At 39.3% G+C, this 25150-nt stretch overlaps 1 protein-coding gene across 30 annotated transcripts in view; it reads left to right on the top strand.

The window, feature by feature from the left end:
• Window positions 1–13691, top strand: part of MAP2 (microtubule associated protein 2) — a 74471-nt gene extending 60780 nt beyond the window's left edge. For 24 of the 30 annotated variants that reach the window (XM_060105894.1, XM_060105892.1, XM_060105881.1 and 21 more), the window contains 3 exons: window positions 9547–9628; window positions 13147–13259; window positions 13476–13691. In XM_060105894.1, coding sequence (XP_059961877.1) covers window positions 9547–9628; window positions 13147–13259; window positions 13476–13691 — 411 coding nt within the window. Of the gene's footprint in view, window positions 1–7493; window positions 7587–9546; window positions 9629–13146; window positions 13260–13475 lie in introns of all 30 variants that reach the window. The other 6 variants (XM_060105885.1, XM_060105889.1, XM_060105884.1 and 3 more) reach the window with 1 other exon arrangement.
• Window positions 13692–25150: the final 11459 nt, after the last annotated feature.

The raw sequence follows: 25150 nt of genomic DNA, 5'->3' as shown, positions 1-25150 counted from the left end.
TCCAGCTTTTTTGCTAAATTATTGTGTGGCCTTAGATACTAACCTCTCTAGTCCTCGACTTTTTTTTTTTATAGTTTATTATTATTTTTTAAAATTATTTATTTATTTATTTTTGGCTGTGTTGGGTCTTCGTTGCTGTGCATGGGCTTTCTCTAGTTGCAGTGCACAGGCTTCTCATTGTGGTGGCTTCTCTTGTCGTGGAGCACAGGCTCTAGGCACACGGGCTTCAGTAGTTGTGGCTCGTGGGTTCTAGAGCACACGCAGGCTCAGTAGTTGTGGTGCACAGGCTTAGCTGCACCGCGGCATGTGGGATCTTGTGGGATCTTCCCGGACCAGGGCTTGAACCCGTGTCCCCTGCGTTGGCAGGCGGATTCTTAACCACTGCACCACCAGGGAAGCCCTCGACTTTCTTATCTGTAGGATAGAAACAACAAAATAATACTTGTTTCTGTATATAGTACCACCTCATTTAAATAGACTATGTTGATACATTAAGCTCTCAAATCCATGATTCTACAGTGTTTTTGCATTGCAGCTCATCAAAAAACATTCATTTAGGTACTCTAATAGACTCCATAAATATTTGTGCCACAAAGGGCCAGCTGAAGTTGAGTGAAAAAGCAGTGTTTCTGAAATAGGAGTGTAATTGAGGAAGGGGGAGCAATGGGAAGGAGGAAGGAGAGAATGAAATGTGCAAAACGTAGAGTGGAATCTTTTTTTATATTTTCTTATAAAGTTTTAGGCATTATTCTGAGACTTTTTTGGCCTTTCACATGCTAACTTGAATGAGTTGCTTTCAATTTTATGTTCAAATGAAAAAATGGAATTAATTCTGGAGGCAACTGATAAGTTATAGTAAAACAGGATTTTTTTCTCATTATATAAAATTATGATGGTAACCACTGTGAAGGTCTACTGAGTGCTATTAATATATAGTCAAATTTACAAATTATAAATTTTATTAAAAAAAGAGAAAGACTGGGCTTCCCTGGTGGTGCAGTGGTTGAGAGTCTGCCTGCCGATACAGGGGACACGGGTTCGTGCCCCAGTCCGGGAGGGTCCCACATGCTGCAGAGCAGCTGGGCCCGTGAGCCATGGCCGCAGAGCCTGCGCATCCGGAGCCTGCGCTCCGCAATGGGAGAGGCCACAACAGTGAGAGGCCCGCCTACTGCAAAAAAAAAAAAAAAAAAAGAGAAAGACTGAAGCTTATTTAGATGTTTTTTCTCATTTGTATATTTATTCTTTCATCATTTACAAAGACTATGCTGGGCACTATACGATAAAGGGGGAATGGATGACAATAATATCCACTGGCCTCTACAATCTAGGCAGAAAAAAAGTGTTTGTTTGTTTGTTTGTTTGTTTGTTTTTTCTTGTCCTCCCCTAGTGCCCTGCCTTTATTTAATTTTAAGTTTTTTCCAAGCCATTCTTTCCATCTCCTTAGGCCTCCAAATAAATGCTAAATAAGAAGTGTAATAAAATACCCCATTAACTGTAAATTACAACCCAGCATGAAGAAAAACTGTTCACCAAAATACATTACAAGGCATTTTTTTGCTATCAAATTCATCATTATCTCAAAATGAAAGCTCCTTGAGATCAGGGACCCTGTCTTTATGCAATAGAATTTTATAACTGTAATTCAGGTATCTTTTCTAAGGTAATGAAAAGTTATTGAGCTAAGCTTCATAAATATTAATTATTAAAAACTATGGAAAAATTATTACTTTGGGTTTACAAAGTTGCGGCCTGTAGAGTCTGTTTTTGTTTGCTGTTCATTTACAAACCAAGAAGGGACATGGGAACAGCATTGAATCTCGGGTTGTTTTCAAACAACTGAACAGACTCTCAAAAAGTTACTTTCTTACCAACTTGGTCCAGTATTCCTTAAAAATATCTTAAAATTTTAAACTAAAGAAAAAAATGTAATGTCAAGATTTTGGCATATGAACTAGATAAAGCTCATTATCTGTTAATTTTCATGAGTCACAATGACTGCTATATTCATAACTTTCCTTCCAGTGCCCATGGACAGACCACTTAAAATATTTAACAGTGGTTCTAATGGCTAAACTCAATGTCTGTTTCACCAAAAAGTTCTTTCTAAAATTTTCAGCATTATGCATTCACCCCAGGGTTTCTCAACAAGGTTTTACCTTCTGTGCTTTTTGACAGTCTGCACAGGAAAATTGGGCTGATGCCTTAATAGGTCCTCTTCCATATTATTTTCCTTAGAGATCTGTGGAATTGTATGTTTTGACATAAACTATTATTTCTATTAATGTGTATTGAAGTATACTTATTGTTTATATTTATATACTTAGTTTTGAAGAAGTTATTGATCAGTGTCGGTAGATTTAATTAAAATTCAGAATGGACTATAATGTTTGTATACCTGTATGCATTTTGACCAGAGCACAGTGTTGTTAACAGATGAATATTTGATGAACATCATCTGTTCCAGAGAACTTTCAATCTTCAGGAATATATGATATAATAACATTTTTGTTTTAATATATGATACCTCTGGACTCGGTAGAGGCTAAATAGTTTTCATTAAAATTGAATGTTATGGAATAGGAAGTACTTTTGAGAAAGACAGAGGAGTGTTTTTATAATGCAAGTATAAAGAAAAGCTTAATAAGCCTTCCTGAGAAATGATGCAAACCCAAAGGAAAAGCTTAATTCCCCATAAAGTTGAAGGGAAGTCAATTGAGTGTCACTGTCCACTACCTTTCAAAAAGAATTTCTTTCTAAGACAACCTTGGATGGAGAAAGAAAGAAATTTCTTGTAATTGAGGTTCATACCTAGAAGATACCTGAAAGACCAGATTATAAAGAAGCTGAGAACAGAATCCAAACTTTTGGACTCCCAGTTACTTTCCATATCTTGCTATCTTGAGCTGACATGGGGATATTTTTACTTAAATAAGCAGCAGCAGAGAGTGTCAAAAAAATCAAGTTTCTGTTGCTCAAGAAATCCAAGTTGACACTGTGATTAATGCCTCTGGTTTATAAACTGTTTTACTAAAAACTATGTTAGGATTGTATTTTCTTTCATTTTTCATGTTTCATATTTCCAGCTAATCTCTAGTAAGAGAGATCTTTTCCTGTCTACAGGCATAGCCTGCATTTTGCATTCCTGCCCTTTCTTAGAGTAACCCCATATTGGGGGGGGGGAACAAAAAGCTCATTTCTCTAAAGGAGCAATTAAACGTATATGCAGAGAGAGTACAGTGGCAGATCACTTCAATTGAACCATTATGGTAAAATTCAACTAGAGTCGCATCAAGAATATCCAGAAAGTAACTATTCTGTTCTTTCCTAGCATTGTGGAGGAATACATAGAATTAATTTAAATTAAAATTAAATAATTCTGATTAATTATTCAATTACATTAACCTATGCTTTATAACTCTTCATGCTTATAGGACCCTTATATGAATGAAAAATCAGTGGTGTGTGCATACAAGTAATCAATGTATGCGCATGAGAATAAAATCCTTTTTTGCCAGCCTCCCACTTCTAGGGACTCATTTGGCTGAGCCTTGAAGGATGAACTGTGACAGACTAAACTTGGAAAGAGGACATTCTGTCAAGAGATAATAACATGAAGAAAGCATGGGGGTGAACCTGAAAATGTAACAAGGCCCTTAATATGGACTAGAATACAGTCTGGATGAAATGTAAAGTATTAAGAGAGGACTCAAAAATCAGAATTGCTACAAACCCTGGTTGCCTGGCTAAAAGTTTTGTTGTATTTAATAGGAAATAGGGAGTTTGGTAGAATTTTGAATAAGGCAGAATTTTAGGAAGATGATCCAGTTGATTGATACAATAATACATTTCACTTCCACTATGGAGTATGCAGAAGGAAAGGTTGTCATGTTCTTTGCATTAATAGAGCAAGTAAAAATTTTGATTGAAAGAAATTAACAAAGATTAAAATGTGATTTAGAGTTAATGTTGGATAATGGTTATTGAAATAATTTTTCCTTCATATCATTCAAATAGAAAATTAGTTCATTTGTAAAATAGAAGTTCATTATATTTTTTCTAGACAGTCTCTAAGATGTTAAAATAATTTTTCTTGGCATAGGCTTTAAGGAAAACAAAAGTCCAATGAAAATTTCTTCCCAACGAAAGTAGTTTTTATTTCGTCTATCCACAGAGAACAGAAAGTTAAACTCAACTCTGATAAAAAAAAAATAATAATCTGAAATAAAGCCTTATCCTTCAGAGCAGTCATCTATTTTTCTATTTTATGGGATGGTTTCTGAGGACTGCCTGTATTTGTGGAATTAACTCTCTAAGATGTTATTTGCCAATGATCCTAGAGATATTTGGCATGAAGTATTTTGTAATTTTGCTAAGGCATAAATGTGAGTCACATGGCTCAGATACAAGTTGTCAAGCTAGAGTGTAAAACTTACTGAACATCAAACATTCACTGCCCAGAGTGGTTTTATTTCTGTCCACTCAACCATTAAGCATGATGAATGTCATACTTTGCCTCATTTTAGACAAAAGCAATATACCATGGGGCTTCCCTGGTGGCGCAGTGGTTGAGAATCTGCCTGCTAATGCAAGGGACACGGGTTTGAGCCCTGGTCTGGGAGGATCCCACATGCTGCGGAGCAACTAGGCCCGTGAGCCACAACTCACGCGTCTGGAGCCTGTGCATGAGCCTGCGCGTGTGGAGCCTGTGCTCTGCAACAAGAGAGGCCGCGACAGTGAGAGGCCCACGCACCGCGGTGAAGAGTGGCTCCCGCTTGCCACAACTAGAGAAAGCCCTCGTACAGAAATGAAGACCCAACAAAGCAAAAATAAATAAATTAATTAATTAAAACTCCTACCCCCAACATCTTCTTAAAAAAATGTTTTTGCAATTATGGAAATATGTAAAGAATGTGCTATTAATGCATGTCAAATTGAGCAAACGTGGGTTAATGTTAATATAGTCTACCATCAAAAAAGGCCAGCTAGGGGCTTCCCTGGTGGGGCAGTGGTTGAGAGTCTTCCTGCCGATGCAGGGGACACGGGTTCGTGCTCCGGTCCGGGAAGATCCCACATGCCATGGAGCGGCTGGGCCCGTGAGCCATGGCCGTTGAACCTGCACGTCCGGGGCCTGTGCTCCGCAACGGGAGAGGCCACAACAGTAAGAGGCCCGTGTACCGCAAAAAAAAAAAAAAAAAAAAAAAAAAGCCAGCTAATTTTTTCAGTAGAAAATCTATGATTCTCAGGAAAATCAACTTTGAAGTTGGCCTTGAAGTTTTAGAATTTAAGATTTGAATCATCTCTAGATAATGCAAGCAATGTGTCCCCTTTGGGTTTGAATCATTTGTTTTGGAAATCATAAAAATTGTCAAACAATTGATTAAAAGTTAGAGTCAAACAAATTTATGTAACTGAATTTGGAATTTCCATTTTTGCAACAAATGAGTCAGATTTAACATTTGGCTTTTGATCACTTGGTAATGTCACTTGATTGGTACTCTTATGATCTCTAAATTAAAATTTGTAAATGAAATATGAGACTCTGTATATCCCCAAGGATTAGAAAAATGGCTTAGATGAATTCTATTTCATTGCCAAAATAAATAGATCCTTATGGAGAATAATTTAAAGTATTATTATTAGAAATAACAAATCAAAATTATTTGCTTTCTAAAATTAACTTACCTGTGAGGTTTGAAATGTAGTGGCCCTTATTGACTTCATTATCTGCATCTACAATTTATGTGAAACTCTTATAGTGCAACTACACATATGGCTAGATACAGACTCTGTGATAGCCCCCGTTTTTTTAATAGGAATTTTTATTATGCCCTAAAGAGTGGCGCAATCATCATGTCTTCTGAATTCAGATTTTGACGAGAGGCCCTTCCCTTGGGCTGCCGATGAGAGCTGTTGATGATACTTCCCTGTAAGGAGCAAGCTATCTTGTCAATGTTAGGCAGATGCTGCAATTTAAGCTTTGTCTAGTTAAAAATAGTCAGGATTCAACGTGCTCTTGAATTTTTTACTTTTTTTTGAGAATACAAGGAGATGTGATACCATTCTTAGATATATATATATATATATATATATATATATATATATATTTTTTTTTTTTTTTTTTTTTTTTTTTTTTTTTTGCTGTACTCGGGCCTCTCACTGCTGTGGCCTCTCCCGCTGCGGAGCACAGGCTCCGGACGCGCAGTCTCAGTGGCCATGGCTCACGGGCCCAGCCGCTCCGCGGCATGTGGGATCCTCCCGAACCTGGGCACGAACCTGTGTCCCCTGCATCGGCAGGAGGACTCTCCACCACTGCGCCACCAGGGAAGCCCCTAGGATAATTTTATTAAGCTTTTTTTATCATATATAAGAGGATAAATTGTCCACTAAAGCACTAAATACATGATTTCCCTTTAGCTATTGGGGGGTAGTTGTAGCCAAAGTAAGATAAAACAAACAAAAATAAACCTTTCCTTCCATTCTTACATTGCTTGTTGGCCCTCCAAAACATGCACAATTCAAAAACACATGAAAGAAGCTACAAGAGTTATTACTTTGCACATTACATTACACCAGAGTAATATCTTTACAGATCTGGAGTTGCTATTACCTGGATTTGCTATTACCTTCAAGGTGAGTACTGGACTTGCTGAAAATAGAAATAGAACACCTAACCTCATATCTGTTGGGCCCAACCAAGGCCTGGACTAACTGTTCATGACTCAGTACAAGTCAGCTAGCTAGTAGTCCTTGGTCTTCTCCCCTCTAAAAATGGAAATAATGCTTTCACACCAAATCCAAGAATAATGGCTATTTATGAGCAGTTGTCAGGGAGAGGCCTTTCAAAAGGCTACCAAGCCAAACCAGCAAGGGAGTCATAAATCCTTTCAGCAGAGGAGGCCCAGAGCCTCCTTGTTGACCATCTTGGGAAACCAGGGCTTCTTCCCCTGGATGAATGAGGACCCTCACCTGCAGCATTCAGCCAGACCAATGTGAACCTCACCTGTTCTATGTGGACCAGTCATAGTCAAGTCAAGTGTACCAGGTGATTCACAATTGTGATGGGTGACACTTTAGGGGTTAAGGGGGAGGAGGGGGCACTGGTGTATCCTTCAGGATCCTGGGCTGCACTACACTATTGGCCCTTCCATAGAGTGGACCTGAGTCTCAGCATTGCCCACAATATCAGAAGCCTCCTCCTCACAGATAATTCAAGTTTTATTCTTTTCCTATATTGTTTCCAGATTATAGCAGCCTACAGCTGGGATATCTAAGGCTCTCAAGCATTTGGCCCTTGTGGGGGAGGGTGCAGGAGAAAAGGGGCTCATATTCATATGATAGATCTGCTCTTCAGTTTCAGTGTTAGTTTTTTCTCTTAAATGATTACGTAGGTGGAAGGGAGTTTGGAGCCTCTTTGGTGCTGCCCATTTCTGGTTCCCTATACCCAGCATACTGAAAGAAAAATGCACAGTGAAGTTACTTCCAATTCCTTTTAGGTTAGGATTTTAAACAAGAAGATTGATTTTAGCAAGGTTCAGTCCAGATGTGGTTCCAAGGATAACATCAAACATTCTGCTGGGGGCGGAAATGTAAGTAGAAGCTTCTGTTAGGAGCCGTCCTGACTGTGTGGAGCCATCTGCACAGCAGGCACTTGGTCTCCTTTCCTGCCTCCCTCCCAACCCACTCCCCCCTTCTTGTTGCTGCTCCACACGTCCCCCTGGTTTGGGGGCTTGTTAGCCTTGCATTTTTGGTGATGGCCTTCCCATCCTTCCCTCTAAGATCACTGGCGAATTTCTTGCTTTCCTAATGGGGTACACCATGGTTTTCGGGGAGATGGAAAACCCACTTCACTTGCCAATTTGTTTGCTGGCCTTTGGCTTCAAGGTATTTTCTCATGCTGTCTCTACTCCCCTGCAAAAGTCAGCTGTGCACACACTTTTCTAGCTCCATTTAAGTTACTCTTGAGGCAAAGACTGATGTACTTGAAAGTACCCAAACTGTATAATGTCAATATTTTGTGCTTCATTATTCACGAGAGTTGGGTTATCATTTGGAATAATACAAAACTGGTGAAGCATGGCTCACCTGTAATTCAGTGAAAAGATTCAAGTCCCGGTATACTCTGTCATGATGGAATTTTTTTCCTGTCTCTTAAATTGAGTGAAAATAACATCCTATGAGAGAAAGGGAAAGATGAATCCATGTTTCTCAAATGTAGTTGAGGAAGAGTTGAAACAGGCAAACTCAAGCTAAAGAAAGCATGGTTCTTTGTAAAATTAGAATAACAAAAAAGACAAACTGGGTGACTCTCTATACTACAGATCCTGTCACCTAAACTTCAGATTCTGGCCATCTGTGACTCAAGTAATTTATAGATTATCAAATCCAGAATTCTCACCTATCTAATAACTCTTGATTCCTTGCTCCTCAACCGGGCAGAGATGGAGTCAAGCAGTGAAAGGAGAGACAAGCAAGTGCCTTCTAGCAGGAGCTGTCACCTGATGTTCAAAGTAGCTCCACTGGGCGTGAAAATATGCCATGTGGGAGGACCACAGCAAGGTTTTCTGGGCTCTTTCCAGGGTGCAGGGCTAAGCCTCAGGCTCAGCATTTACACTGACAAGGTTGCCCTCCTTCCTGTTGCCCTGACTGTAAGCTCACACCCTGTGGTACTCTCACAGAAGCAATCTTGGTCCTAGTAAATAATTTGAGGGTATCAGAGGGTAGACCCAGCTGCCCTCTACTACGGGTGCTGCTGGTCAAAACGCCTACATGGAAAAGGATAAATTGAGATAACTGATGATCTCTAAAGTAAGTAAGGGAGCTTCCAACCTCCAAAACAGTAACCTGAAATTTCCCTCTAGAGAAGAATCACTTGTTCAAATGTGCAGATTCCCTGACGCCATTTCCAGTGTTCAATTAAGTAATTCCCATGTATTTCTGATGCAAATGGACCAGGAATCACACTTGGAAAGCACTGTTTCAAATATTGGGAGATGAAATAATTTCAGTAAGACACAAAGAAGAAAAAATGCTGTCATTTTATATTGATAATCTGGTGTGCAATAAAAATTCCATTTAGCCAAGACATGACAATAGTATTTTAGAAAAGCATGTTTAGAGCTTTCTTCTTCTTGTTATCTTAAAGCAGTGTTGGGCTTCTTGTTTCTATGAGCAAAGTTGGTCACTTTTATGTAAAAATCACTTTTTAAAGAATAATTTCTCTCTTCACTTGGCTCTTTGCTTATGGAAAGGTTTGACACGATGTGGCTTTGTTCTCTGGGTGGAAGCTTGCCTTATGAATCCAGGTGTTTCTATCCCCTTGTGGCATGATCTGTTTTCTGCTAATAAAATCTTCTATTCTAGGATTTTCCTTCACTTTGGTTTTTCTTTCCAACCAAACATGTGGGAGGATCTATGGAAGATTGTGTTTTCCCATTTGTGTGCATATGTTGTTGTATGTTGTGAGTTTGGATTTCTAGATTTGACGTATGATCTTGGGGGTTGTTTATGTCTAAACTATTTTAAGCACATTTTATGTGGTTCACACAGGTACAGATTGTCACCAAGAAGATAGACCTAAGCCACGTGACATCCAAATGCGGCTCTCTGAAAAACATCCGCCACAGGCCAGGTAAATCAGTACTTTTTAGTAGTCTGAGAGATATTAGATTGGATTCAAGAAATTGACAAGCAAGATTTGTGTTGCTGTGAAATATCTAATTGGAAGGACTTTTCCAAATCCTGATACTTCATGCTTTTATTAATAGAAATTTACATTAGAAATTTCAAGGCATCTTCACTTGGACAAGTAAACTTAGTTACCACAAACAGGCCACGTATCATAGGACATGTTAAAAATTAAAAGGTACAAAAAAAAAGAGAAAAAGACAAAAAAATAAAAATTAATAAATAAATAAAAATTAAAAGGTACATGAGATGCGTTTATCTCTATGTACTCAACATGCATGTTGGAGCTCGTTGGAAATATATAGTCTATAAAATACATTGAGCCATGTATTTATACATAATACATGCACTGAAAGAAGCATTTCCAAAGAGTTTTCAAGAAATTGTTTTTCTACATTATGTGAAAAAAAGATTGTGCTTAAGCAAAGCTGAAAAAGTTAACTTTTCTGCTGAATTTCTCAGATCCAGATCAATAAGTATTGTGAATCCTCAGAGTGCAATGTTTCCCCCAACTTATTTGACCATGGACTTCTTGTTTTTCTAGAATATCTCATAAGACTGATGCACTAAGGTAGAATTTCTACTCATCTTGCTGGGGATTTTTCCCTCCTTAATTCCCTCTAATGTATTATGAGTCACTTTTTCTGAGTATCATGTATTATGTTTTCACTAAATTCCACCTTTGTGCATATGTAAATAATGGACAACTGTCAAATTTGTAAATTTTCTTGAGAATATTTTGACAATTTATATATACCATTGAAGAACAAGAGGAAGCAATTGGTTTTAACCATCTATGCTTGGCATCTTAATTAAACCAGGTAATACGTTATTCCTATTAATCATTGTCTCAAATGTTATCAAAACAAGGTATAAAAACAATTGAGCCCAATGAGATTTCTGACCAGGAGATTGTTAAGAAGAATTTATTAGTTGAAAAACAAAGGTAGATAGGATATGTTTCAAAATAGATAAATGAATTGGAAACATATCTAGAGATCAGGCTTCTCTTTGGCAAAGGGTGTTCATAAGGCAAGTCAAGGAGTTAGAAACTATGAGTAAGGAATCTCCATTCCTGGTTTCAGAATTGCTACCCTGGAATTAGCTCTCTGTCATTTAGGAAACAGCAGGGATATGTTCCCATGTGGGTATCTTCACAACCCCCCATCTATTACTTAAGTCTACAAACATTTAGTTGACTTTGTACTGTGTCAACAGTATGATAGAAGTATTTGGCTACACTGCCTACTTTCTTCCAGAATACAAAAGACAATATTGGATTCTTTCATTCCAGACAGTAAGTATACATTTAGTTAAATTAACCTGGGGTCTTGATGCACAGAAAAATCTTATATAGATAAGAAAATATTCTGTGTATGTTTTACTGGTCATAAAAGGCTACTGTCATGGACTCCCACCTTTTTCTAAATCTAGCTCTTACTTCGTAATAAATGAACCAGATGACTAAGTTCATAAAGATGTATTAGCACAATGATCCTTGACAATAGCAAGCTTTTCACAAAGTTACTTTGGATTGTGGAATATCTAAGGAGAAAATAAAGGAAACAATTTGACACCTGGAGCCACAAATTGAAATATCCAGTCTTGTGGACTTCACTTCGGGACATATGAAGCTTGATGGGGATTATAGTCTTCTGCAGTTACTGCTCCTGATGGGGCCAGAATTTTTCAGAACCAAAGGCAGAGATGTCTGAATTCAAATGGACTTCTCTAAGAGTTACGTAAAAATACCTAGTAGGACTTCAACAGAAATAGACTCCTCAATCTTCCTTTTCTGAATATATTTTGGGTCAATGTTACATTGTTATTTTTTTTTTCTCTCTCTCAAAATACAGTTCAAAAAACTTTTAACAAGGTTACATAGACACAGTATATAACCATAAAAGAAAACTTGAAAAGTAAGATCCTAAGAAAGTTGATCTCATGTAGCTGAAAGCTCAACATCTTCTAGACTCTAACCAATATAATTATGTCTTATGACTCACACTAATCCTGTAACAACCAACAAGTGAGACCCATGGGGCCAAGTAAAATGTTGGAAGGATAACACTCCTGCAGTTATGCATCTTTTGAGGGAAGGACAACTACATGTCTTCTGTAAGCATGAGTTAAATAACATCATGCACATCCTAAGCCTTCAGGAGGAGAATGAATGAATCTTCAAAATTTAATCCAGTAACACCATACAATTTCAAGGGGCCCCTGGCCAGGTAATTGGGTGTTAATATAAATGTCCAGGTATCACATGAGAAAAACACCACAGGCCTAAGAGACCTGTAAAGTTTTAACAGACCTTTCTCTCGTCTACAGAGATAAATAAGCAGCAAGAGTCCAAAACTGAAAAATCTCTTCCATGTTTCCATAGAGTCCCTCAGGTATTTTTCCCAAATCAAAATCCCAAGAGAGATGCAATGATAGTAGAGGGTCACATTGCTTACCACTGGCCTTACAAAAAAATGCATAGAGCCAAAACCAAGTTAATAATGCAAGTCAAAGCTAATCTCTTAGGTGGAGACAGGTAAAGGTGTCTAATCCAGCTTCCTTCCAGGTCAAAGACATCAGCAGACAGGCTCAAGAACAGGCTAAAGGACAACAGATACCTACTCAATGTAGAACTCCTTACATTCATAAGCCTGAGAAAGGTGTGCAGAAATGGGGAGTGCCACAGATGTGTGGCTCATGGCACTCTCATCTATCAGCAGATCCTTGAGTTTCAGACTAATTAGCATTTAAGGAAATGGCATGGTCAAAACTCTGTCTCAGTATTATCAGATCAAAGTCAGAGTCACATTGGTCCTATGGCATCTGGAAAAGAATGGGATCTCCTAAGAGTCTCTTCCTGTCACTCCATCTGCTAATTAAAATGGAAGCTCTTAAGCAACTTAGCCCCTGACTCCAGTTTCATCAGTCAAGCTATCAATGCTGAAAATTGACAAATGGTAATATTACCCACATGCACTCCATTGCTAGCCTAATAGTTCTTTGAACAAGTGACCTATTACCATTAAGAAAAATAAAGAAGAGTTTCATTGCAATTTAATTTGCTCCCTTAGAAATAAGAGACTAAATGTGCCAAGTTTGAGAAAGGATACATAAGATACTTACATTGTGTTATTTTTAGAGTTTTTATCTCACAGACAAGAACAACCCCTCTGATATTTTAGGTTAGACATGAGTAGAGGAGAAAGGAATTAACATGTAGAGCAATCCACGTAATGGTACAAAAAGGATGTCACTACCGTAGATGGTGTGGGGAAAATGGTATAGACTAGAAATTCTAAAAGATTCCTTTCACATCCATGGTCGGAGGGGTAGTAGAGGTCATTAAGTTTGTCGTTTGCCATGGTCTACCTACTATAATCATTTTGGGGAACTAGTCACCACAAATATAAGATTTAATTTTAGCAAGGCATTTAAAAGCCTTTCTCCTCTCCTACGTAGGTGGTGGGCGTGTGAAAATTGAGAGTGTGAAACTGGATTTCAAAGAAAAGGCCCAAGCTAAAGTTGGTTCACTTGACAATGCTCACCACGTACCTGGAGGTGGTAATGTCAAGGTAAGAAACAAGATCGTGAGCCGATCTTGCCTTTTTAAAAAATCCTTCTGAAATACTCTTCATCAAAATGGGTCCCAAATTGAAGGCCTGGACATCTAGAAGTAGGGATGGTAAGAGCTGAATAGAAGTGACATGAGTGTCAGCTCTGGGATATAGAGGAGCTAAGCGACAGTTAAGATGCTTGAGTTAACGAGGACTGATGCTTGTCTTAAACAGATTGACAGCCAAAAGTTGAACTTCAGAGAGCATGCTAAGGCCCGTGTGGACCACGGGGCTGAGATCATTACGCAGTCCCCAGGCAGATCCAGCGTGGCATCCCCCCGACGACTCAGCAACGTCTCCTCTTCTGGAAGCATCAACCTGCTCGAATCCCCCCAGCTTGCCACCCTGGCCGAGGACGTCACTGCCGCACTCGCTAAGCAGGGCTTGTGAATATTTCTCGTTTAGCATTGAAGTAATACTATTTAGGCATGAGCTCTTGGCAGGAGTGGGCTCTGAGCAGGTGTTATATTCATTCTTTACAAACCATAAAATAAATAATCTCATTCCCAAACTGTAGTAATTGTTACAATTTTATATTAAAAAAAAGAATAGTATACGCAGAAATTGACTTGATTTCCATTTGTAACAGGAAGATACTGGCTTTACATGAGTACAATTGGACAATTATTTTTGCTCTGCTCTGTTTTGCATGGAGTAATATTATTTTAAAAATTGCATTTCTACCTTTCATGTGCCTGAAGGCTATCCACTACATCCTGAAAGGCCTTGTTAAAATCCAAGCTGCTCATTTCACTATTTTGTTGCTGGGTGAAAAGGTAAAAAGCTGCCCATTGTAACTTATTACAGGTTAAATTAAATCAAGGAGTCTGATTGCAGGAAGGGAAGAGCATGTAAGAAATAAGTTTTTTTAAAAGCGTTATTTTGTATAAATGGGAAGAAAGATTCAATTAAGTTATTAACATTTGGGACCTGGATAATTATATCAGAGTATAAGTCAATCCAATAAATTATTTAACTAATTAAGAAATAGTTACGACGCATTTGAGCTGTGGTTGAGGAAGTGGTATAAAGTGCATCTCTTAGGAATGAAGCACTTTCATTAGGGTGGACTCGTGTCTGATTAGAACGTTGGTTGATCAGCTAGATTTGTGTACACACTACCAGTTTCACACCCCCTTTCCATCTGTTTGATACAGTATTATAGATATAAATATATATATATTTCTCTGTGGCCATTTGTGATACTTCCTCATATACTTGAATATTATACTTCCTTATTCACAGCATCTGTGTCTCCTGCACCCTTTGGTGTTGCAGTTTTAGGTATGTGAAAGTAGGTGTTAGCAGGGTTCTTTCCCTATTAAAAAAAAGTTTAAAAACACAAAAAGTTTTAGCATGAAGTTGCTTTCTGTAACAACTCAAAGCTGTAACCCTGTTTTAGTGCCAGATACAAGTCTCTCCCGTGATGCTAGAAAAAATTTGTTTTTCTTTGCTTTCACCAACATGGAGTTTGTGGGGGTGGGTCCAGTTATACATAAAAGGGTTTACAGATTGTTGGTGTAAGATTATGGATTTATCTTATTTTGAATCACAGGATAGTTTGGGTTTTATTCCTGTAATCATTCATGAAACAGACTTCTTAAGATTTCTTTTTCTTTTTTTTTTTTTCCATTTGCTAAAGTTGAAACTAACAGTGGGATTTGGGGGCATGTTATCCCATTCTTCCAAATAGTACCTGTTTATTAAATTATCTGATAGAAAATGTTTGACCTCCATACGCAAAGATCCCTTGATCAGAAGGGGAAAATATGGTATTTTGAGAAGCTATAGCTATAAAACATTGGAGGTGCAGATATCTAAATCAGTTTTTTCATAACTCCAACATTGTACTCTGTAAAGGAACACTATTGTTTGTCAGTAGATAATACCATTCTGACTTTAGATACGGTCTAGAAATCACAAATCTGTTAATTAATTCACTTTACAAATCATTCATCTTAGATTTATGAATAAGCAATGAAATAGTCAATAGCCTGAATAAGGCAGTGGGTTGCCAGGCTAGATGGATGCTTTTTAGTATTTTATATGTTCTTTTTCTTGCTCAGGGATGGTAGGCTGGATCTGAACAGTTAAAGGCAAATGGTCCAGTAGGCATTTGATTCCTTTGAGCCAAATCAGTTCTTGAATATAAAGGAGGAAATGATGAACATGGACTGAGGCAACAAGCTAGTATAGTAGCATCTAAGAAAGAAGCCAAGGGATGCAAAGACAGAGATGCGGGTGCCATTTTGTGACCCGTTGGAAATTACAACCAATGCGACTTCCATAAAAGAAACTCTAGGAGCAAAAGTGCACCATTCATTCTCAACTAAGAGGTTTTTACATAGGCAAACATTTCTGAAACTATTTATAGATCACTTATTTTATAGGACAAAGATTTAGAAATGACTGATTAGGACTGTGGATGTGTCTGTTTTCTGCCTAATTATTGCTGTGAGGTTTCATTTGTCCCATCTGGGCATTTTATTCATCAGCTTCCCTTGAATTGCACCAGAAATAGGAGAAGAAAGAATAGGAGTGTGGAGACTTATGGTATTTTCTTATGTGTTTGGTAGTGTTAGATAGTGATTAAAGCTGAAGTTAACAGTTGGTTAGAACAGTTTTAACCTGTGAAACAAGTATTTTTTTTCAACCTGGTTTAAACTTTTTATAAGCATTAAGAATAAGTAAACATGATCTACATATTAAAATTGTTTCTTACAAATACATGTCTAAAATAAAGATTATATAAAGTACCAAGTTATTAGATTTGGCATTAAAACAAAAGTTTACTTCAAATCACAGCAAAATTATAATGAATAAATGCCCTTGCTTTGTATGGAAATACAATTCTTTATAAAAAGTTAACAAAATGAACCTGATAATTTGTACAAGTAAAAGAAAGAAACACAGGCTAAATGTCTTCTTATGGGGATAAGGGGTGGAACCCATCTTGCCTTTACACTCAAGATTAACGACACAAATTAAGCTTTTTGAACACCACTCTTGTGGGGACATCCATACGCTGATCTAGAAATTAAGGCTTCATAGTTCCAATTCTAGATCTATTAATGCCAGTTTCTCTCTGGCTTTAGCCTTTGAGAACCTGTTTAAGCAAACATAAGTAATCCAGAGCTGTGAAGAGTTAAAAGGCCCACTCACTCTCTCTGGGTCACCTGCAACCAATAATTGGGTACGTTACAATGATGCAGGAGAGATCCGAGTTCATGATGAGTCTCCAAGGCCATGTTCATTTAGGAACCAACTCTCTCTGGATTCTCCTGCTGAGTTCCAGCAGGGTGATGGGCTAAATTCCCACCCACAAGCAAGACACCTGTGTAACACTAACTAGGTATAGCTGAAGAAGGCTGAAGAGAGAACTTGGTTAAATGGAAAAATGTACTGATGGTAGCTGACCTTCTCCACACACTCATATAGTTATAGAGCAGGAAATGGGATCATCAGCCAAAATATAATATCATGTCAATATTATTAAAGAAATAATCTCAATGTGGTTGATTCTGACATAGCTGCAAGTGTAGTATTTTCTCCTATTTTTCATGCCACAGAAAGGAGGAAAATAAACTATTCATGGTCTAAGTGGCCAGAAAAGATAGATCCATGGCTTGGAAAGGCAAATTCTAGACATTCCTTCAAAGACTGATGTGCTAAAATCAGCTTTGATGTTTGTTTTTTAACACCTAGGATTTTTAGCCTGGGTATGTAGGTTGAGGCCAAGTCCCTAGCAGGAAAAACCTTATTTTTAGACTCCTAAAATGTCAATCATGAAGATCTACTTCAACTTTAGCAAAAAGAAAAAAAAATCAACAAAAAGTATACTCTGTATGCTGGGATCCCAAGGTTCCAACATGCCGCTACAAATCTGTGGGGGGTTTCTTTCTTCTGATAATTCTAGAGCCTGTTACCATAGAAAGGCATTTCTTCAATGGCTGATTGTAGTTAGTTCATGTTTTTCAAGCAAAATTTGCAAATGTATTTGTTGCTGTATAGTGATTGTTTTGCAAAATAAAGTTGCTTGTCACCTAACTGATAGTTTCAGATTGTTTCTTCTTCTCTGGAAAAAAACATAATATATAATATAATATGATCTAATCTAATCTAATACAAATTGCTCAATCCAACCAAAGAAAAATTATGAAGAGAAGGCTACAGTTATCTGCTGAATGCCTACTATGTGTCAGGCCCTACCACTACTGTATTAGCAGGATGCTATCTGTTGCAAGTGACAGAAACTCGAATTGGCCTAAGCATAAAAGCAAATTTACTGGCTCAAGTATCCAACTAGGCAGGAGTATCTGCCTCAGGCAAGGATGTATCCAGGCACTCAAAAAATGTCGTTTAGACTCTTTCTCGGGGCTTCCCTGGTGGCTCAGTGGTTGGGAGCCCGTCTGCCAATGCAGGGGACACGGGTTTGAGCCCTGGTCAGGGAAGATCCCACGTGCCGTGGAGCAACTGGGCCCCTGCGCCATGACTACTGAGCCTGTGCTCTGGAGCCCACGAACCACGAGCACTGAGCCGGCGTGCTACGACTGCTGAAGCCCGCGCACCTGGAGCCTGTGCTCTGCGGCGGGAGAGGCCACTGCTCGCGGCAGCTGGAGGGGGCCTGCGCGCAGCAATGAAGACCCAATGCAGCAAAAAATAAATAAAAGAAAATTAAAAAAATATATAAAATATAAAAGACTCTTTCTTTTTTCAACTCTGGATCTAGGCTCTCAAAAGATGTCATCAGGAATTTTTCTTTTTCCAAATTTTCATTCTGCTTCCTCTATGTTGTCTTCATCCTCAGGCAAGCACCTCTCTCCCTATGATTACTGGGAGCTCCAGGTTTCACAGCCTCCCAAAGGAAGCCTCTCTCCCAACAGCATTAGCCAAAATCCAGGCTCTGGAAATCATTTCATTACATGGGTCACCTGCTCACTTATGCTGATTGGCGAGGGTGGGTCACAGACCTACCTCTATCGCAGGTGGTTGGGGTAGGTGGAGAGTAAAGGGAGAAGTGGCCTCATCTGAACTCCATAAACTAACCATGGAGAGAAACTATTTCCTCCAAAGTCAAGTCAGTCTGCTACTGCCAGAAGAGAGAGAAATCAGTGCTGTGCAGGCCGTGAAAACAGCCATCCTCGACATCCCCAAGCCCCACTCTCTATCTTTATTCATCCTTTAGCTCCTTGCTGCTTAGATTGTGCCCAGCTTCACCTGGGAGCTTGTTCAAAATGCAAATCCTCAGGCTCCACCCAGGCCAATTTACAACATTCCCCTAGGTGATTTCATCCGCATGTTAAAGCTTGAGAAGCGTCAGCTCCTCCAGTCGCTGCTAACATGTCTAAGGAGAAAGAGCTCTATGGCAGAGACCACTTACAGGTAAAAATCACCCCTAAAACTGTTCAGACAATGTCGCCAGCTCTGACGTCGAAGAGGTTAGTTTTCAAGTGGTAGAAACGTGGGACTGGTGGAAGAATTACTTTTGTACTGAAGGTTTTCCAGGCTCATGTTCTCACTTGACTGAAACCTACTTCTTCTACTGGTAGTGTCATCACCTTCTATTTACTCTTCCTTTGGTAATAATACAGATTGGGAGCAATGTAGCCAAAAACATTAGAGTTTTTCTTTAATAATTTTTTCAGATTAGCATCTGTGTTATACTTCCTAAAGGAAGTCTTTTAACCACAAGGGATTAAGACATCTGTCTGATAACAGGAATCACGATAAAAGTCTTTTTTTTTTTTTTTTGCTAATTGAAGTAGATTTACAATATTGTGTTTCAGGTGTACAGTATAATTAAGTATTTTTGCAGATTATATTCCATTATAGGTTATTATAAAATATTGGATATAATTCCCTGTGCCATACAGTAAATCCTTGTTGCTTATCTATTTTAGGTATAGTAGTTCATATCTGTTAATACTGTAGTTCTAATTTGTCCCTCCCCACCTCCTTCTCCCCTTTGGTAACCGTAAGTTTGTTTTCTATGTCTGTGAGTCTTTTGCTGTCTTGTAAATATATTCATTTGTAGCATATTTTAGATTCCACATATAAGCGATATGATACAGTATTTGTCTTTCTCTGTCCAACTTATTCCACTAAGCATAGAACTCTAGGTCCAATCATGTTGCTGCAAATGGCAATATCTTATTCTTTTTTGTGGCTGAGGAATATTCCATTGTATATATACCACAGCTTTTTAATCCAGTCATCTGTTGATAGGCGCTGGGATTTCTTCCATGTCTTGGCTATTATAACTAGTGCTGCTATGAACATTTGGGGTGCATGTATCTTTTTGAATTAGTGTTTTCAATTTTTTCAGATATATACCCAGGAGTGAGATTGCTGGGTCATATGGTGGTTCTATTTTTAGTTTTTAAGGAACCTCCATACTGTCTTTCAGAGTGGCTGCACCAATTTACATTCCTACCAACAGTGTACAAGGGTTCCCTTTTCCCAACGTCCTCTCCAACGTTTGCTGTTTGTAGACTTTTTAATGACGGCCATTCTGACAGGTGTGAGGTGATACCTCATTGAGGTTTTGATTTGCATTTCTCTAATAATTAGCTATGTGACACAATGAAAGTCTTTTTTTATTATTAATTAACAAGGCAAAGAAGAGACAAATTAACTCAGATATAATGTAGGAGGGCAGGATAACCCTCTATGTAGCTTATGGGGGGGAAATTTTCCTCTTTTGTGATGTGGCCCTTCTTGTAGAACTATGACCCAAATAATTCAAGGTTAGAATGTTGTCCCTGTCAAAAGTACTTTTTCCAGCAACCTAAAATTGTTTCAAAATACTGTCCTTCGCTAGGTTTTCTTAAGTACCTTAAAGAAACATCACAGACACACCCTTAAAGCCGCCTTTTTTCCTCTCATGCCTTTTCCATCCCAAACACACCACAGCTGTTCCCACTTTGCCCTCAAATTCCATTAAAATCTCCTACCCCCAGGCCTCCTTGAGGTAATAGACCTGTGGCCTCCAGCTGTGCTTTGTTTGGTTCGCTTGGCGTTTTCAAACTAAAGAAGGTTCACACACACACATACACACAAAATCCCAGATTTGGATCTTTGAAAAGTTAAAAGATTTGGCAACAGTAGGCCCGCATTCATGGTAATTAGCTGGAGCTGGTCCATGAACGATGAGCTAAAATCGTGTGGCCTCCACTTGGCCACAGCACCCATCTGTGCCTATTATTCCTCCCAGCCCACATTATTCCCTTTCACTTATTACTGTGGGATTTAGAGTTTGTAACCTCTGGCCTAAACTCACTTGTTTCTCCCTACCAATTTCTTCCTCATTCTGTGAAACAAAAACCCAAAAGCATAAGCCCCAATCCTAGAGTGGGAGAAGGAAAAGGTCAGGTGGGTAGGTCAGATCAGAATCCTCAGGGAGACTGGGAGCCTGAGAAATCAATATTTAATAGATTTTGCCCTGTCTCAAGAAAAAAGATAAAAAACACCCTTTTAACTAGTATGTTTATTTGACAATAACTAATTGGTAATTATTTACCATCAAATAAACTGGTAATTTCATGTTCGTAATAAACACATTTAAGATCCTGCTCCCACCTTTATCATAAAACAGAGAAAAAAGAAGAATGCAGTGGAGTATATTTGTTTCCCCACGCTATGATAAATAAAAATCTCCTTGTCAAGTGAGAAATGGCAAAAATGATCATCTTACTTAGTAGGCCTGAACTTATGGGATACTTGCCTATTACTTTTAGAAGTAGAAGAAAGGCATAGTGGAAAGATGTTCTAACCTAGTCAAGCGAGTGACATGTTCTTAAACCCAGGGCTGATCTTCAGTCAACATACACCTTATTCAGTTGAATAAGTTGTTATAATATTAAAGGACTTGCTTTCCAAGCCTCCTCCTCATCAGTGCCTGCCCTTTGCCACCCAGGCCTATTCCCACACATGTCATAGACACCTCCAGTTCCTAGCCTCTATGAAGTTAATGCTTGGTACAGCAGAGAGCTTCCAAGATCCTGTTCCAGTGCCCCCAAAAGTCCTGCCTTCCAGGCATCACCAGTTGCTATGATCCCCTCAGGGCCTCTGGAGGACTGGCCTGTGCACGCCAGTTCAAGGAAGTCCAGATTGTCTACGCTGGTTTCTACCAACCTGCTGGCTGCCAGCCAGCCTGCCACAGCTTTTTCTCAACTACTGCTATGCATGCATTGTCCTCCAAGTCAGAAGAAGACTGGAACCCTACAGGGGAGACAGCACTTTTGGACTTCCTGGTAGGCGACTACCTGGTGCTCATATAACCATACTTCGGCTATGGCCAGCTGGTACCAGTCTTCATTTTTCCCCAGACTCCTCTCCTACAGTTGCCTGTAGGAACTGCAGTCACCGCAAGACTTCTAACTCTCACCAGAGTATAGGGGCGGACAACAGGCACTGAGGAGGTGATGGGGGCTCCTGAGGCCAACAACAGGAGGTTGTGAGCAACATTTAGGCCCCATGGGACCATGCAGGGTTAACAGTGCCTAAGGGAAAGCCTTTTAGGGTCCCTGTTGAAATTCATCTCCATCTAAACCCCACCAAAAGCCCAAATGGAGTAGGCCTTAACATTAATTTTATACTTATTTAGTGATTGCCTCTTACAGGCATCCTTATAAACATATGTTAACTCCTATGAGTACTGTAATTATCAGCGTCCCCATTTAACAGATGAGAAAAATAGAGAGGTTGTTTAAAAGTTAATGGGCAAAGCTGGAATTTGAACCTAAGCAGCCCAAGATGTCTCATCTGGTCTAATGGATTAGGTTTGATCCAATTAAATATTCTAATAAACAATTTTCCTGACAATGATAAAGATACCAAATAGATATTATGTAAAAATCTCAGCATTATGAGGGCTATAAAAATGTTTGTATTTTGCTGTTAATTCAGCAAACAATGACAGGATTGTGGATCTTAAACAATATCATGCATGTAAAGAGAAATTTTCTTTTTTAAAAAAAATAAATGCAAGTCATTCAATGACAATTAAATGGGAACTATTGGAACAATTTTCTGCCCTTCTCTATGTCAAGTCATGGCTTGTACAAAGGCATCATTTAGCGAGTGACTCCTATGCCAAGCAAAGTTCAACCAGACATTTCTGAAAATCACCAATATATTTGGAAATTATTAGGAAAATTGGATGAGCTATTTGTGCCAAAACATACATCACTTGACAAGCAATTTCATAATTCATATTGTTTAGGGAATAAAAGCATTTTTTCTATTGTATATATTAATTTATCATGATGTGCCAGGCGCTAAATACTGTTGGCTCTTCGTTTCCATGTGTCCTGCATCCCTGGATCCAACCAACCACAGAACCCGCAGATTCAGAATCTGCAGATGCAGAGGGCCGACTGTACCAGAACATTTTACATAGAGGATTTAAGCATCCCCAGATTTTTTTTTTTGAGTTTTTTTTGTGTGTGTGTGGTACGTGGGCCTCTCACTGTTGTGGCCTCTCCCGTTGCGGAGGCTCCGGACGCGCAGGCTCAGCGGCCATGGCTCATGGGCTCAGCCGCTCCGTAGCATGTGGGATCCTCCCGGACCGGGGCACGAACCCGTGTTCCCTGCATCAGCAGGTGGACTCCCAACCACTGCGCCACCAGGGAAGCCCATCTCCAGATTTTTATATCTGCAGCGAGGCCAGTCCTGGAACCAGTCCCCAGCAGATACTGAGGGATGACTGTATTTTTTTTTTTTTTTTTTTTTTTTTTGCAGTACACAAGCCTCTCACTGTTGTGGCCTCTCCCGTTGCGGAGCACAGGCTCCGGACGCGCAGGCTAGAGGCCACGGCTCACCAGCCCAGCCGCTCCGCGGGATGTGGGATCTTCCCGGACCAGGGCACGAACCCGTTTCTCCTGCATCGGCAGGCAGACTCTCAACCACTGCGCCACCAGGGAAGCCCGGGATGACTGTATTTTAACATTACTCTTGCTTCCAGCGCCGTGCAGCTTTCTTAAAGGCTGTTTTTCTTTCTCTATTATGACACCAATAACTGAATTAAATTTCTTGCTTTCATTGCAAGCATGGCACGTCACTTAGATTTTCCTTATGAAACAAGTACCTACAATTCATAGCATAAAATGTAAGAATGCCTGATCAAGCTTTAGATGTGTAATACACACTTCTGATAGTCTGACTTTTAATATGAGTAAGCAAAAAAATTATTTTCATTAACATCAGAAAACTAAGACACAAATAGATACTAAGAGGAACTCCTCAGCCATTTTGTTTTCTTCAACTGTAGAAAAATCAGAAAGCATTCATTATGTGGACACCCAAGTATTAATATTTTGTCTTTTCCTATGTAACCAATGTGTTGAACAAGCATGACGCATGTAAGTTGTGATCAAAACACAAATTTAGTTTTGTCTCTCGCCATTCCTTTAAACATTATGCAGTGAAAGAAATCTTCCCCTGCCTCAAGCTGGAGACTTGGACATACTCGTGACGTTTTAGTCACTCTCAGATAATAACATTCTTCTGGCTATAAAAAGAATCTCAATTTTTAAAAAGTCTCAATTCAGGAATTAAATACACAGCCCATGGAATAGTCAAAACTCTGAAGCTGATGTTACAAGATTTATAGCACAGATTTGCCTCAGGCATCAAGCCTGCTTTCTTCTCTGTGGACTCACTTTCTCTTCTTCCTGACAAAGCTGCTTTTGCTCCCTCTAGGGATAAAGCTGGGGGAATAAGGAAAAATATGGGAATAGGAGATGTCTTACTTGATTGGAGACTGGGCATCCCATGACAGGCAGGTGGTTTAGCGGATTTTTTTCTCTTTCTCTGTGGGCTTCCAGTGGTGTACCTCCAGCCTCTTTCTGCTGAGGCTTCTCTCCCATCCAGGCAGCCTTACTGGACAGGACCTAAGACAACTTTCTCCAGCTCCCTCTCCCGCCCAGCCCTCGCCTGGCCCTCTTGTATTACCAGCCCTCCTTACTCTGGGAATCGAGGCAAATCCCAACTCAGAAGCACTTCTAGGGAATTCCCTGGTGGTCCAGTGGTTAGGACTCCATGCTTTCACTGCCCAGTGCCCAGGTTCAATCCCTGGTCGGGGAAGTAGGATCCCACAGGCCACGAGGTGGGATCACATAAGGTAGATGTTGCATAGGGTTAAAAAAAAACAAAAACGCTGAAGGGTACCAGAACCAGAGCCATCAGCCCTTCTCTGGCTGCTGGATTTCTCCAGCCTGTAGAAATCTAGTGTCTCCCAACATCTGTGTCTCCCAACATCAGGGAACACATTTCAATGCTCTGCAAGCATTTAAATCCTCTTTTTATTAAACTTAGGGTTAGAAGGCAACAGCTCCCCAGACCTCCCCCAGAAGTGTGACAGACAGCATGGCATCTCTGTCCAAAGAAATCCCCTCATCAACCTCCTGTATCCAATCCATCTCTCTATCCCCTTTTTGTGTCCTTAATCAGACAGAAACAAAGTCCTGGAGACCATTTCCTTTATAAATCTGCACATGGGCAGGGACAATTTTTCACTCTCACTTTTGTGTCCTGCTGTCAGTCAGGCCAGCCCCGCTGTAGATTCTCAGGCCAAAAAAAAAAAAAAAAAAAAAAAATCCAATTCTAACATTCTTCTGTCTTTTCTGCACTTTTGGCTAGAGTAGTCTCAAAATGTGTATACCTTTTTAAATAGAAAATGAATAAATGCCACAAACACTTACTGAATGCTACATCCTCATCTGGTCCAATGGCCTCAAGGCATTGAGAGTCAAGTGAGGGAGGCAGATCATATACGACACACCACAGCCCAGGATAAACAGTGATAAGTGGTAGAAACTCAACTTTACACAAAACCTATGGGGAAAAAG

Source organism: Mesoplodon densirostris, chromosome 8 (genome assembly GCF_025265405.1).
Source record: "Mesoplodon densirostris isolate mMesDen1 chromosome 8, mMesDen1 primary haplotype, whole genome shotgun sequence".
Classification (NCBI taxonomy): Eukaryota; Metazoa; Chordata; class Mammalia; order Artiodactyla; family Ziphiidae; genus Mesoplodon; species Mesoplodon densirostris.
Note: the sequence above shows the minus strand (reverse complement) of the source record. Positions and strands in the feature narration are given on the sequence as shown.